General features: G+C 41.2%; 1 protein-coding gene across 1 annotated transcript in view; it reads left to right on the top strand.

Annotated features, from left to right (window-relative positions):
- Nucleotides 1-1,074: 1,074 nt before the first annotated feature.
- LOC118411747 (neuropeptide Y receptor type 2-like) overlaps nt 1,075-13,957 on the top strand; it is an 18,386-nt gene continuing 5,503 nt past the window's right edge. Inside the window, exons 1-2 of the mRNA XM_035814230.1 lie at nt 1,075-1,925; nt 8,022-8,121. Of these exons, the coding sequence (XP_035670123.1) occupies nt 1,589-1,925; nt 8,022-8,121 (437 nt within the window). The 5' untranslated portion in view covers nt 1,075-1,588. The remainder of the gene's footprint in view (nt 1,926-8,021; nt 8,122-13,957) is intronic.

The raw sequence follows: 13,957 nt of genomic DNA, 5'->3' as shown, positions 1-13,957 counted from the left end.
CCTCCTGATCGCCAGGGACTTCCATCAAGCAATATCATGTCACTTTGATTTACTCCAGAAAAATATCTTAAAAGAGGTTTACTCTGGGTGGTTTTTTTTTTTACTTGGTAAAGTCAGTAGATGTCACGCCTACCAGACATGCAGTTAGCTAAGCACGCCCACCAGACTCAGATGTAGAAACAGTTTACCTGTCATGATGTGGGAGTAGTTTATAGGCACGTCCTCCAGAGGCAGGTGGCGTCCTTCCGGGAATGGAATCTTACCGTGAAATCAAGAAAGCGACGGTAGTTAGGATAAAAGGATGCCAGAGGGTGGAAGATGCATCAGCGTGTAACGTTGATTGATGATCCCGACCGTTAAACCGTACATTTTTTATACATCTCGCCCATTTGATACTTCTGTAAGCTCTTTCTCAAGGTTATTCGTTTGATATGATGAAGTTTTCCGGGGAATCATTCACATTAGACCTGGGTATTGAGTGTTCGATGATGCCATTGGATGGCTAGGTGAAGGATATGCGTATGAAATTATCGACATTTCTTCCTAATCTTAGAAATTATAGGCTAAATAAATGAGATTTACTTGAAGAATCAAAGTGAAATATAAAGTATTTGTTATTTGTCAATGAGTCTTCATGCTGGACGACACGGGATTAGGAACGTCTCGAGTATATGGTTAAGATTTCTATCATGATGAATGACGTGTGCTGCAACTATATCAATATTCTATGGAAATCGATCATAAGTTAAAACCTTTTCAATATCTTCACTGTGGCTTTTATATAATATATGTCCGGAGATTCGCCTGAGGTAATGACCTAGGCTTTTGAAAGTAATTATTGATGTGAGGATTCATATTATCTAGCTTTAAAGGTAATGACAAGAAATAATGATAAATATGTTCCTAATAAGTGTATTTGAAAAGTTTCTTGACTGATATGTGCCTTTTTGTCTATTCCATTTAAGTGCATTAAAGATGTAGCGTAAAATATTAGAGCATGCATAAGGTATACCTGATGCATATCATTATCTAAAATGAAATCTGTTAAAAGGACTAGGTTTTATTTCTGTAATAAGAGGATGGGCATATTGTAGTACCACATGTATGACGTGCCGCAGTACAGGGATATCTGCTGCACCGCAGCTCTGAGCCTTTGTTATACCGCAGACCGTGGCAGCTATAATCCAACAGATTCGCTTCAAAGAGAACATCCTAATCTCAAAGACTATTCCAGAGAGGGTTTGCGATTCACAAGGCGTACTGCTAATTTCTACCCCTCGGTGGCGTTTAGGATAAAAGGCGGCACTTTATGCGCCCTTCTTCAGGGGATAATACCGGTGAAATCACTTGCGGCCACGACCCATCACTGCATATTAAATATTTATTGCCATTGGAAACAACCAATTTTACAAGAATGCACTTGCTTTTCAATATTGCATCTGCTGCGTACGTGAGCAGTGGCATATTCCTTTTCATTTCATTACATTGCATCGAAGGAAGACGCTTGCACCGGGACTTTGTCAAATAGTTGAAATCTTGGCGTGTCCGTGGTGTGTGCCGTAACCCTTTTACACTTTGCATAGCCAGGATGATGACTACGCCTCTGCCTCCTCCTCACCATCACAACTCATCGATCCCCACGGCATGGGGCAGCCTTCCCGCCGAGACACCAGCCTCTCCCGTCGCTGCTACCCCGGCTGTCTTCCTTCCAGACTTGCCGCTGAGATCTTGGCTCTTCATGGCTGGATACTGCGCACTTTTCGTGCTGTGTCTGGTGGGTGACATCGCCGTGGCAGTCATGGTACACGGGTTGGGGAAGAGGAGAGGAGGAACTGTGTATTATTTCGTTCTTAACCTCTTGCTTGCAGACCTGCTAATCGGGATCTTCTGCACTCCTTTCACCCTGGTTGAAAACACCCAAGAAGGTGAGATATCCAATTTGTTTTCTAAAAACAAGTCACGTCGCGTAATCTTTTACTCATTTACCGTAATTTCATTATGACAAAGAGATCTAGACACGATGAGTGCTTTTAATTTACAGCTAATGCAGTGAGATTCCTCGTAGTAGCCAGGCGTTTGCAATCAAGCTCATCTACGGAGGATTATATATTTTGAAGCACGGTTAGGGAAACCCAAATTACTCCCAGATCTTATCAAAGGAAAAGCAATCAAGCGCTGGATCTACCAGATTGGTTCTGGGGAGAGCAAGGCATAAATGGTAAGAATGCAACCGTATTCTAGTGAACTGCATATTGAGTGCTTTCTAGCTGTATCCAGTCTTGAAAATGCCCTATTTGAAGGAGTGGCAATCGCTAGTGGAAATGCTTCCTCGTTTTTCTGTACCACACTTCAGTTGAATTATAGAACGTTGGCTGAAGCAACAATCACACGAGGTACATTACTGGCTATAAAATATGACCTAGCCGTGAAAAAAGAAACGATGCATAAAGTCTTGAGAGCTGGTTGCAATTTTATAGTCCAGTACGCCACGGCTATAGTTTACCGAAACAACATTGTAAATAATTTGCAGTAGGAGGGAATTAAGGTCTGCAAATAGCATCACTTTATGTTCCTACGAAAGATCTACATCTAATTATTTTCTTCAGATTCTTAGTACGATTTATTTAGTACCAATTGCTACTTTGTACTTAATTCAAAGCTTATCGATTCAACTTGTTTTAATAACAAATGACTTACTTCTGAGACATTTTGTGCATTTTTCTTCAATTCGTTTTCATTATCGCCAATTTGCATGTACCATTTTACCATACACGTATATCATGGCTGGTTGTAATTTGACGATAATTCAACACAACTTTGGAACTTTTGCGCGCGTTTCGTCTTTTTAACTTTCAATCGAACAGACATAAAGAATTGTGCAATCTTCATAGTGTACTTTCTCCTACTACAACTATTTACATCTAAAAAAGTGAAAGAAAACATTCTTGGACAAATCTTTGACCCTATTCAAGATTACCGGATGGTCACGTGATGTGACCCCCGTCCGTCTATAGTTGGTAGTCCTGGCGTAAACGGCCTCTCTTATTCCCCTTATAAGGTAATTCTATTCTACATCCGAAATGCCGACCTTGTCCAAGGGTACTGGCGATTCCATATCTGGTGCAATCGAATCGGGCTGACTGCTAGGTTTAGCTAAAGTGTAACAACGCGTTCTAAAAGTGACTGTCGGTGCATGCGCAACCAGAATATGTATACGCTACACAGCTTAAACTCGGGGTCATGAAAGCTCAATGCATTTTTTTTCCGACTAGCTATGCATTTAAAACAGCAAGCAATTTTTGTCACTAGTTTGCTTGCTCACAAGTGGGAACATAAGAGCAAAAACTATGAGTCAATTAATAACGTCGTTTGGCATTTATGTTCTTTTGAAGTGGTTTTTATGGCCTGTTTGACATGGTCCTTTAATACACCGTCGCAACCCACTGATCTCTGGGGAAATTTTGATGTTCGTCAAACGAAGTTTGACCCAGAAACGTCTTCGGGCCCAGTAGGTTCAGCACTAAATTATACCCTATAAACTACAGCAAAGGCTGGCGGGGCGCTTATCTATAAAGGACGGAGATACACGACCTCTTAAGGGAGTGGGCCATGCACGATTTACTTTTGTAGGTGCCCAGATTGACAGAGACGTATGTGTACATGTGCAGGTAATAGGAATCCGACGGGTACGGCCTGCTATAGAATGGTGCCAGCACGGTGTCTACAGCTTATCGGAGATTTAATTAGTTTATCCATTATCAAGTGTCACTTTGGACTTCTACGTGCATCAACTCGTCGCTATGTTATCGGCGCGATTTAAAGGTTACCACCTGTAACCAAATGAAAAAGTCACATTTTATTAGGAGAAAAGTTAGTTTGGGGGACAGGTTTCCAGAGAGAGCAAATAAATACCGCCTCCGTAGTGATGTACCTTGTAGCTGTATCGGGCGGGTTATATATCTTCTCCCTAGGACTACCCAAGGTTAGAGAAGAAAGCGGAGAACTGGGGGACCATCAGTGGGCGTTTCCTTTCTATCACAGCCCGTCTCTTCTTAAACTATCGCAAAAACTGATAATGAAATATAAAGTAAGAACGGTTTAACTCCCTGTGTTGCCTTACAGGAATCAACAGCGAACTTTGAAAATATATAAAAATCCACTTGCATAAAGTTATCGAAAAAGCTACTTGCTGAATATGTAAAACTTGTTATGATGATCAGATACAAAGATTCAAAACACTACATTTCTTCAACCCTTCACAAGGTCAACTGCTCTTTTGTGTCGTTCACTGTGGTATATTTAATTCCTGATGTCGAGTCATCCGCTCCATATGAAACAGATGCTCGTTTGAGTTGTGTCGTTTAAGTTATTTCGACAGGGAATTAATCAAAGAGGCCAGCCTATTCCTGAGCCGGTTAGAAACCATTTACTTCCTACTCTGTGCATCAAATATATAAAAAAACATGTTGTCATGTTATATATAATCGTTACTAGCATGGACGTCTCTTTCAAACCACGTTTCTTGCCTAGCAGTTTTAAACAACAGCCTTTCTTCTGGTAAGTCGATTGTTAATTATGTTTTATTCACTTTTAGCTTGATTTTCAATCCATGTATATTTTGTGTTTAAGATTTCGAAATATGTCTTTTCAATTTGAACCATTCACCACTGGGTGTGTCTTGTTTATATTATGAATAAACCATTTTGAAAAGAAAGATGTAGATTTATTTTGTTTTTGTGTTATCATCCGGACCAGCTGCAAAAAGATTTACCATAACAACAACAATAGCAAAACAACAGCAGCTGGATTTACATAGAGGGATATCTTTATCAACCATATTCCAATTCGCACAGAGCAAGCATGTACGATTTACGATTAGAGATATCTCGACGCACATCACTTCCTTTGATCGAGTAGATATTCTAAACATCGGCGTGAAGTATAACATATTTCTTGACGATACAAAGTTTTATACGGCCATCAGAAATCTGGGCTTCTTGAACGTGGAAGAAGTAGATATTTGAGATATGGTATATTGCAATAAAAGTATCCTATGCCACCTGGTACCAAACCTCATCATTCCTAAAACTTTTCACTAAACGAGGTGATAATAAAAACAAAAACGTCCTGTACATATGCATGATGTACTGTTCTCAATTCGGCCCTATTTGAATGTCTTGCTTCGGAGTTATCGCCCAGGTATGACCCCAAGCATCAGGGGTTTTCTGATCGGCTTATCGCATGAATACAACCTTCTTGTCAACCTTGAGGTAACATGTACAAGTTCCTTATTAGGAGGAAAGAGAGGCACATAGTTACTGCCTTTTGGCATCAGGCCCTCATTATTACAAAGAACCATAGGAGGCCACGGCGAATGCAGCATAGATTCATCTATTATGGATATGCTTGGAAACGATGTGTGTTCCAAATATGCTGCGTACTCTGTCACGTCCTGTATACCATCACGGCCAGTGGCATGTCAGGAATAGAAATAACCGCGCTTCGCACAATCCTAATCTAACGACACGAGGTATACAACCTCTGTTGGGATGGGGTTATCGCTGGCGCCAATTTAAGTATGGTATGTTAGCCCCCCTTTCCACTAGACGGCGATCGCGTGCGCTCTCACTGCGACCTACATAGGATATGTGTAACCTTTGTTTTCACACTGGGCGTATCATACAAAACGTAAAAGTGTGACTGAGAAGACAACAAAACGCACAAATTGTAGAAAAAGATTCGTTTCTTTTCTGCACCATTCGTTGAGGTAAATGTCAAATTTTAGGTCGCAGAGAGAACGCGGCGAGAGCGCCGTCCTAGTGGGGACATAAGGGGATATAACCAGTCTGAAATGTGTTGCTGCACACGCGTATTGCCGCGTGGTGTTGGCAATTTATTAGCCTTTAACTATAAAGGATTCTGGACTTACTTCAGACACGTTGTCTCTTGAGTAATCATAAAGCCATAAACACGCGCCAGTTTTGATGACCACCACTTTACTGCATTCTTGTTGAATGAGTTCACTTGACATTTGCATGCACTTGGCATTTAACTGTTGCCTTTCCGTCACCTCGGCTGAGCAGCAATAAGGATTCCTTTCCAGTCAAGGGCGACAAAACATTCCAAACAGGTCGCCGGTGATCTATGGCGTTGATATTACTTTCCAGAATCCACTGCGCTGTGAATGTTTATGGCCGTAAGTACAGCCAGCATGAAGGCAACGGATTGCGCCTAAGGCATCGGACAATCAGCCCTAAACATGGTCTAATTTTTCACTTGGGATCAACTCTATCTTGATGGCGTGCATTAATGATGCGTTCCCGGCCTGTTGCTCGTTCATACACTGACCGCAGGGCAAGCTATCGATACATTTAGCCAGGGCTGTTACGTTATATCACTTCTGCGAGACGCTGAACAAATGCGACACTAGTTATCACACAGGCGGCAATGCTGGCTCTACTGTCGGGCTATCAGACACCCCGGTGTTACTGGACACCGTGACAAATCACCTCTCCTCGCACGGAGTATCTAGAAGATCAGTTAGGTCCATCTGGGACCGTGTAATCAATGCTACAACAGGACACGTACGCAATCAAATGGTACAGAGACGACATGGCGAGGAGATGATATGCAGCTAAATCTGACAACTTCAAAGCCTCCCCTTCGGCCTGACTGTAATGGAAAATAAACAAGAGATGCTATAAAATAAGACATAACCTAACTAAGGATGAAGGATGATGCATCATACCGGGTTTTGGTACAGAATTCAACATAGGCGTAAACTTAAGAGATAAGCACAGCTACTTTTTACACACATGAAAACTAAATAAATATGTATGCGTTTTGATTTCGAATTGTGGACAAGGCAATGTCTTTTCGTATAGGTGAATGTTTGGTAGTTTTCACTGATACACTTAATAAGATAATCTATACGAAATGCTATGACTTTTGTTTTATAGTTTAATCTTGGATTCTGGACTGCACAGCCACAATTTCTTTTGTCATCGTACTTTATAACATTATGGCTGCAACCCCTGTAGTAAAACAGTCAAACCTGCTCAAGCGGCCAACTCTTCAAGCCAGCCACCTGGCCTGTCCATACAATTTTTCCCACTGATGCAGGCATTACGCGGCGTGCCCAAGACGACCACTCCCCCTAACATAACCGCGACCATTTTCAGTCATGAGGCTACAACGTCATGATGAAAAAAAGATTCACGGGTCTCAGTAGCAAGTGTGCAGATGTTGACACACTGGCAGCACCAAATCCGTAGGTGTTTTTGGCACCTTAAGACATATTAGCCGTTAGGCTCGGTGGGCGTTACTCCACCGTCAGGGGAGCAGGGGCACGGCGAGTATCGAACTCAGGACAAACTGTTGAGAAATCGTTGTAAATGACCTCGTCTTAGGTGGATTTAATTACTGTATATAATCTAAATCAACAGATGACTGTATAATTCCTGCGCCAGAATTCTGCCAGAATGCTTGGACCCTGAGACAGAATTCTGCAGACCTACATATTCATATTCCTTTAATACATCCTGCCTAGATGCCTAGGCCAGGGACCGGCCCCTTACCCCTCTCCGTTAGAAGTCTCCAGGTTGCACGGTCCTTTGCACTTGTCTCCGCGAACTTGATACTCTGTCAAATATCCTTTGGAATTTGATCCCACCGGCGCTTCGGGGGTCTACCCCCGATTAATATATCGTGCCTACGAATATTAATTCATCTGGTCAATCTATTTTGAAATTATTAAGGTTTTCCGGAATTAGAGTGTTCGTCCAGAATTATACTGTCGCCTGTTCATCTAAGAAATTTGACCCGTGTTTAAGTGATTGATATTCACCATCCCTCGCAGACCCGATTCCATGGCGACCACCCATTTTCATAGGACTATATCGTTATGGTCACTATGGTGAAATCGTTGTAAATGCCTTCATCTTAGGAAGGTTTGAATATATAATATACATCTAAGAAGTTTGACCCGTGTTTAACTGATTGATATTCACCACCCCGCGCAGACCAGAGCCTGAGCAGGGTCCTGTGCAGGATGACTCCGCTGGTGGAGGGCGTGGTCGTCTGTGGGTCAGCCTTCACTCTGGCAGCCATCGCCGTTACAAGGTGAGTTGTTGTTGTTATTGGGTGGGCCGACTACTCTCTCTTGGCAGTCAGGGGCTGAATTGCGATATGCTTACAATAGGGGCTAAATCACAAGACTCTGGAGCGAGCTGCCATTCGGCGCCACTCAGGTGACCTCAAAATGACAGTAATTGCCCCAGGTGCCGCCAAGCGACTGAAGGTTTTGAACCACTCACACCGCACAATCGCACGTGTGGTGGGTTCTTTAATGGCTTTCCCCAGACACGGGACCTTGCCGTGTGTTCTTAGCTTAACTGACGTACGATTTGCATGTATATCTTTAATGCATTCGTATTGTCTAACAATAATTGTTAGGAATGTATGTGAATCATTGTGGGCACAGTTCACAGTAATAAATTGGAAAAATGGCTACGCTTCAACATCCCAGTTGACACGACTGATCTAATGTGATATTATATTCCTTTATAAGCTATAGAAATCTTGTAACGAAAGGACTAGAATGATCAAATTTGTTATGGTAATGAATAAGATTATGGAATATGGATGTATCATTGTACAGAACCGTTTTGTTATAATGTTCTATAATGTTATGTCAAAAGACTCATAATGCGTCCTTACTTGAACTCTTGAAAAGCGGCCATGGCAGAAGAGAATGCAAATCCCAGGGCTAAATTAAGGTTGAAAAACATCACTGGGAGAATAAACAAGATTCATGTCTCACGTTATATACATAATGTATTTTGTGTGCCGAGACTCGGAAATCACTACGCCAAGATAGCATAGATGAATAAATTAATGCACTTGTTCCATGCGTCAATGTCTTAATCGACGACAGTTACAGTTAATCAGTGCAATAGACTTAAAACATGGATTAGGGCTTTTCGTGCACTTACGTATTTCCAATAGAGAAGGGAGAGGAATGTGAAAGTCTGCATATGCCTGATATATCTGTATTCCTTGAACGTGCATTCGGTATCTGCCTTCCTTCGGCTTGATTTTGATATTCAATGAACAAAAATTCAGTTTCGTAGATATCAATCGTTTGTGATGATCATGACACTAGATAAAGCCTTTTTTCAATTTCACAGTTGACTAATTGGCTAAAACTAAAACGAACGAAGTGCTACATTCTTACCTATTATCGGGCTAATCTTATGTTTCAAGATTATCGGGTAGTAAAAAGGTAGAACGTTGATATTTCAATATGGTTACTAGATTGGTTTGACACGCGGGATTCGAAGATAAACTATCAAGATACAATAGAAAGATCATCAACTGTCCTGTTAAAACACAGCCGCCCTCAGCTAGCTCCAGCGGCGTACACTGAACTCTAATTGCTAATGACAGTGGCGTGGTCGGTGACTATTTTTTCATGGCCGGGCGAGCAACGGTATCTCCAAGCAAAATCAATAGACAATTCCCTACAGCTATGAGCGCAATGATCTACCCACGGCACTAACGATAGCTAGGATAAAGCAACCCCGCCTCTTCTATTCATGGGCGCCTTCTACGGCTCTGTTTGGAGAGGCAGCCGGGCTCTTTGGTAATGGTTTACAAATGGGAGCCATACACTGGTGATGCTTTACACTACACAATGAAAGCTACATAAACTCGTCATTTCAAATCCATCAAAGTCAGGTACAGAATGGGGAATTACCAACAGTCGATAAAAGGACCAAAGCACGTATTCACATAGGCCTCTGTTCTGGTGGTACATTAACGGTAATTGAAAGGAGATTTGGTCCCACAACGTTGGACTACCTCAGTGGTTATGATGCTTTTTATTTTACCAATCTAACAACTGTACCAGTTGAAGCATTGACAAAAGTATTTAGAAGAATTCTAACACTAACTCTGTTGTGGTGGTACGTTAACGGTAATTGAAAGGAGATTTGGTCCCACAACGTTGGACTACCTCAGTGGTTATGATGTGTGTGTTTTTTTTTCAAATCTAACAACTGTGCCAGATGAAGCATTGACAAAAATATTGAAAGGAATTCTAACACTAACTCTGGTTCTGGTTCTGTTCTGGTGGTACATTAATGGTAATTGACTACCTCAGTGGTTAAGATACTTTTTTTACTCTCCAAGTTGAGGTTGATGGAAAGAATCTACTTTCCAAGCAGAGCTCGAGGTTGGCCTCTCCATCAACAATCGAAAAAAAACACGCATGAAAGGAAAAGGTCACGATTTTTCCGACTAACCTCTGCGGGAAAGTAGTTTTTTCCCAATCTAACAACTAGAAAGGCCGACATTTGCTTAAGAGCAAATACAGCATATTTCAGCCATACCCCTTCCCACGCAACATTGGACTGTTCCAAATCACCCCTGCGCAAAAATGGAACATCCTCTTAACAGTACATTATCCCCCACAGTGGACTGGTATTGTGAATTGATTCCAGGTAAAAACAGAGCTTGCTTCTATTTTTCAGAAAATGACAATAATCACACCTTCCATTCAGAAAATTTTCAACATGACTGAAAATTGTTGAATGACTTCATGTAATGTCATTAACAATTTTCAGTACGATAACTAGGTGTAAGTTTAAAAAAGTATAAGCTCCTTGTGATGTGGGTACATTTATTATTGCAGTGAACTTTTTTTATTCAAGTAGGGCATACGATTTAATAATTATCAAGCAGGTGCAGGTACTGTAGGAGCGTTTGTTTTCTTCAAGCTGTAAAACTGTTAAACTGTTTTACTTTGTATGCAATCAGCCATCGAGCCTATTCTTATTTTAGTTTAACAACTTCCTGCCAGACCCGGAAGATACGATTGAACCTTGTTCGAGGATTTATTTTCGTCTGTCTGGTCAGTCTGTTCATACCCTGGCGCTGAGAGTGTTTTATTGGGCTGAAACTCTGGCAGTTTAAAGTTACTTACAATTTAAATGTTCAAAGTTTATGTCAAACAACAACAGCACTAGGAAATGTGGCCACTATAGACAGGTGGTCACTATAGAGAAAATGCTGATCTATTGACTAGGAGCCATACGTTACACATGATTTCAGTACACTGATCATTAATCATATAAACATTGCACAGGTAAGCCAATTGTTTAGATGTACAATTAAGTTCAAATAATTCTGAAGAGAAATATTGATGAGAAAATAATTCTCGCCACTGTCTAACTTATAATTACGTATCAAAACTAAACGCAGATTTTCTAACTAACGCACCTTTCGCCGACTTCATCAAAGGACCGCCGGCTATCAATCAAACAAACACGGCTGTTGATTAGACTTAGAGTTTCAAACAGTCATGTGCTGTGTGCCAGTTGACAGCGAACTTCATGCTACGTGATGTTTTACATTGCTTGGACCTTCTTTCCTACAGCGGTGCTTCTACAAAATATTTAGACTGTAACACTGAGTCCCACATGTTTTATAGAATAGAATTTGACGCAGAACAGCGTTTTTTGCTGGGTATTTTTCTTGAAACATGTCCGTGGGAATATCAGCGAGGCGGCGACGTAGGGATATCAGACCGTCAACAAAAGTCGCACGGCGGCTAACGGCGCAGCGAAGATACTAGCGCTATAAATAAGCGCTTCAACTAAGGATGGCAACCCGTACAATATTTTTGTATACTGTTGAGCTAAGTAAAGTTTGTTGTTTATGAGGTTTTAGTTGTCTTTGAAGCTTTGACCCGAAATATTTTAAAGTCAAACTGCTGAAGAGAAGTAAGTGACTGCTACGATTATCGTAGATATGGCCCTAAAAAAACTGATAAAAGAAGCCTTCTCAATAGTCTAAAATGCAAGAGCTTCCGGGGGGGGGCTTCGCCCACCTGGGTCCCCCCCACAGTGGCCCTGCCCCTGGACCCCGCCAGGGACATTCGGCGGCCCCCGGACCCCTGTCCGACGCTTTGTCCTGGCGAGAAGTCTGTACGGCCTGAGTCTTCAAGTTAACGTATTGTGTGGTCCCGCTTATGAATATTAATTAGCCTTCGCTTTCCTCCTCGCTGATTGGCTGAACCATTAATTGAATTAACTCTTCCTGCCGGCTAGACGCAGGTGCAGATGTCGGCTCTGTGGGGTGAACGTCCGAAAGGTCATGGCATGGAGAACGAAAGAAAACCAATTTCCCCTCAAAAAAGTGCTGTAATTAAGCCTTTTACAGTACTTTATGCCAAAAATTTTACTTGGATCATTTTACCAACTATCTTATGCCTATCTATACCAAATGTTACTCATACCAGGGTACAGGGGTGCAAAATATACCGTTATAAGACCGTCAACAACAGTCGCACGGAGCTAACAGCGCAGCGAAAATACCATCGCTAGCGTTTCAACTTCGGATAACAAGTTATAAGTACTGTTGAACTCAGTAACGTTAAAGTTTGTTTTTAGTTGTCTTTGACGGTTTGACCTGAAATAGTGTTACGCTAAACTCCTGAAGAGAAGTTAAGTGACTGCTGCGATTATCATAGATATGCCCCTAAGAACTGATACAATGTAAAGCCTTCTGAATAGTCTAAAATGCGAGAGCCTTAGGCGGGCTTCGCTCCCCCTGGCGGGAACACTGCTATATACGGGATCATGAGGCCCCGCTTATGAATATCAATTAGCCTTTGGCCTCCTCTTCGCTGATTGGCTAGGTCTTTGATTCAATTAACTCTCCGGCTGACGCGCACAGGTGTGGCTCTGTGCGGGGTCACGGAAGGTCACGTCAGGAGGCCAAAAGAAAACAAATTTCCCCTCAGAAAAGTGCCAAAATTAATCATTTTAAAGTTGTTTATGTCAAAATTTTTACTTGAATCTTGTTACCAAGTATCTAATGCCTATCTATACCAAATTTCAGGTCATTTAATTGTAATACCAGGGTACAGGAGCCAAAAGTGTCCTTTTTTGGTCAAAAATTGGCCAAAAATCGCAAAAATAAGCATTTTGTTGTACTGTACACCAAAAGTGTTATTGAATTTATATGAAGGGATTATCAAGGCACATCTGTGTCAAATTTCAGCTCATTCGGTTGCAATACCAAGGTAGAGGAGCCAAAAGTGTCCTTTTTTGGTCAAAAATTGGTCAAAAAATCGCAAAAATAAGCACTTTGTTGTACTGTACACCAAAAGTGTTATTGAATTTATATGGGGGCATTATCAATGCACATCTCTGTCAAATTTCAGCTCATTTGGTTGTAATACCAGGGTACAGGGGCCAAAAGTGTCCTTTTTTTGTCAAAAATTGGTCAAAAAATCGCAAAAATAAGCACTTTGTTGTACTGTACACCAAAAGTGTTATCGAATTTATATGAGGGCATTATCAAGGCACATCTCTGTCAAATTTCAGCTCATTTGGTTGTAATACCAGGGTACAGGGGCCAAAATATACAGTTTTGGTCTAAAATTGACCAAAAAATCTCAATAAAATCATTTTAGAGGCAGATATGAAAAAACTGAGAAAAAATGCATCAAGGTATTGGCCCACTCTACCCCTGTGCCAAATTTCAGGTCATTCGGTCCAGGAACGGCGGAGATGAATCACTTTGAAGATTTGACAGGAGAAAGAAAGAAAGAAACATTACGAATACAATATATTTCACCATACTATGTATGGCTGAAATATAATTAAACCATTGATAAACATATGTTAAAGGTATTCTAACACTACAGCTTCTACCAACTCTTTATACACATATGGCATTTTAGATTTACATGACTGTAACCATAATAGTCCAAATACATTATTATGTTTCAGCCATACATAGTATGGTGAAATATATTGTATTCGTAATGTTTCTTTCTTTCTTCCTCCTGCCTCCCGTGCAAAGGGATATATGTCACCTATTCCTGGACCGTGTGCCCAATAATTTGCAATATTGCTCAAGCGGAGAATGACCTTGATGCATGATGTTT

Source organism: Branchiostoma floridae, chromosome 3 (genome assembly GCF_000003815.2).
Source record: "Branchiostoma floridae strain S238N-H82 chromosome 3, Bfl_VNyyK, whole genome shotgun sequence".
Taxonomy (NCBI): Eukaryota; Metazoa; Chordata; class Leptocardii; order Amphioxiformes; family Branchiostomatidae; genus Branchiostoma; species Branchiostoma floridae.
Note: the sequence above shows the minus strand (reverse complement) of the source record. Positions and strands in the feature narration are given on the sequence as shown.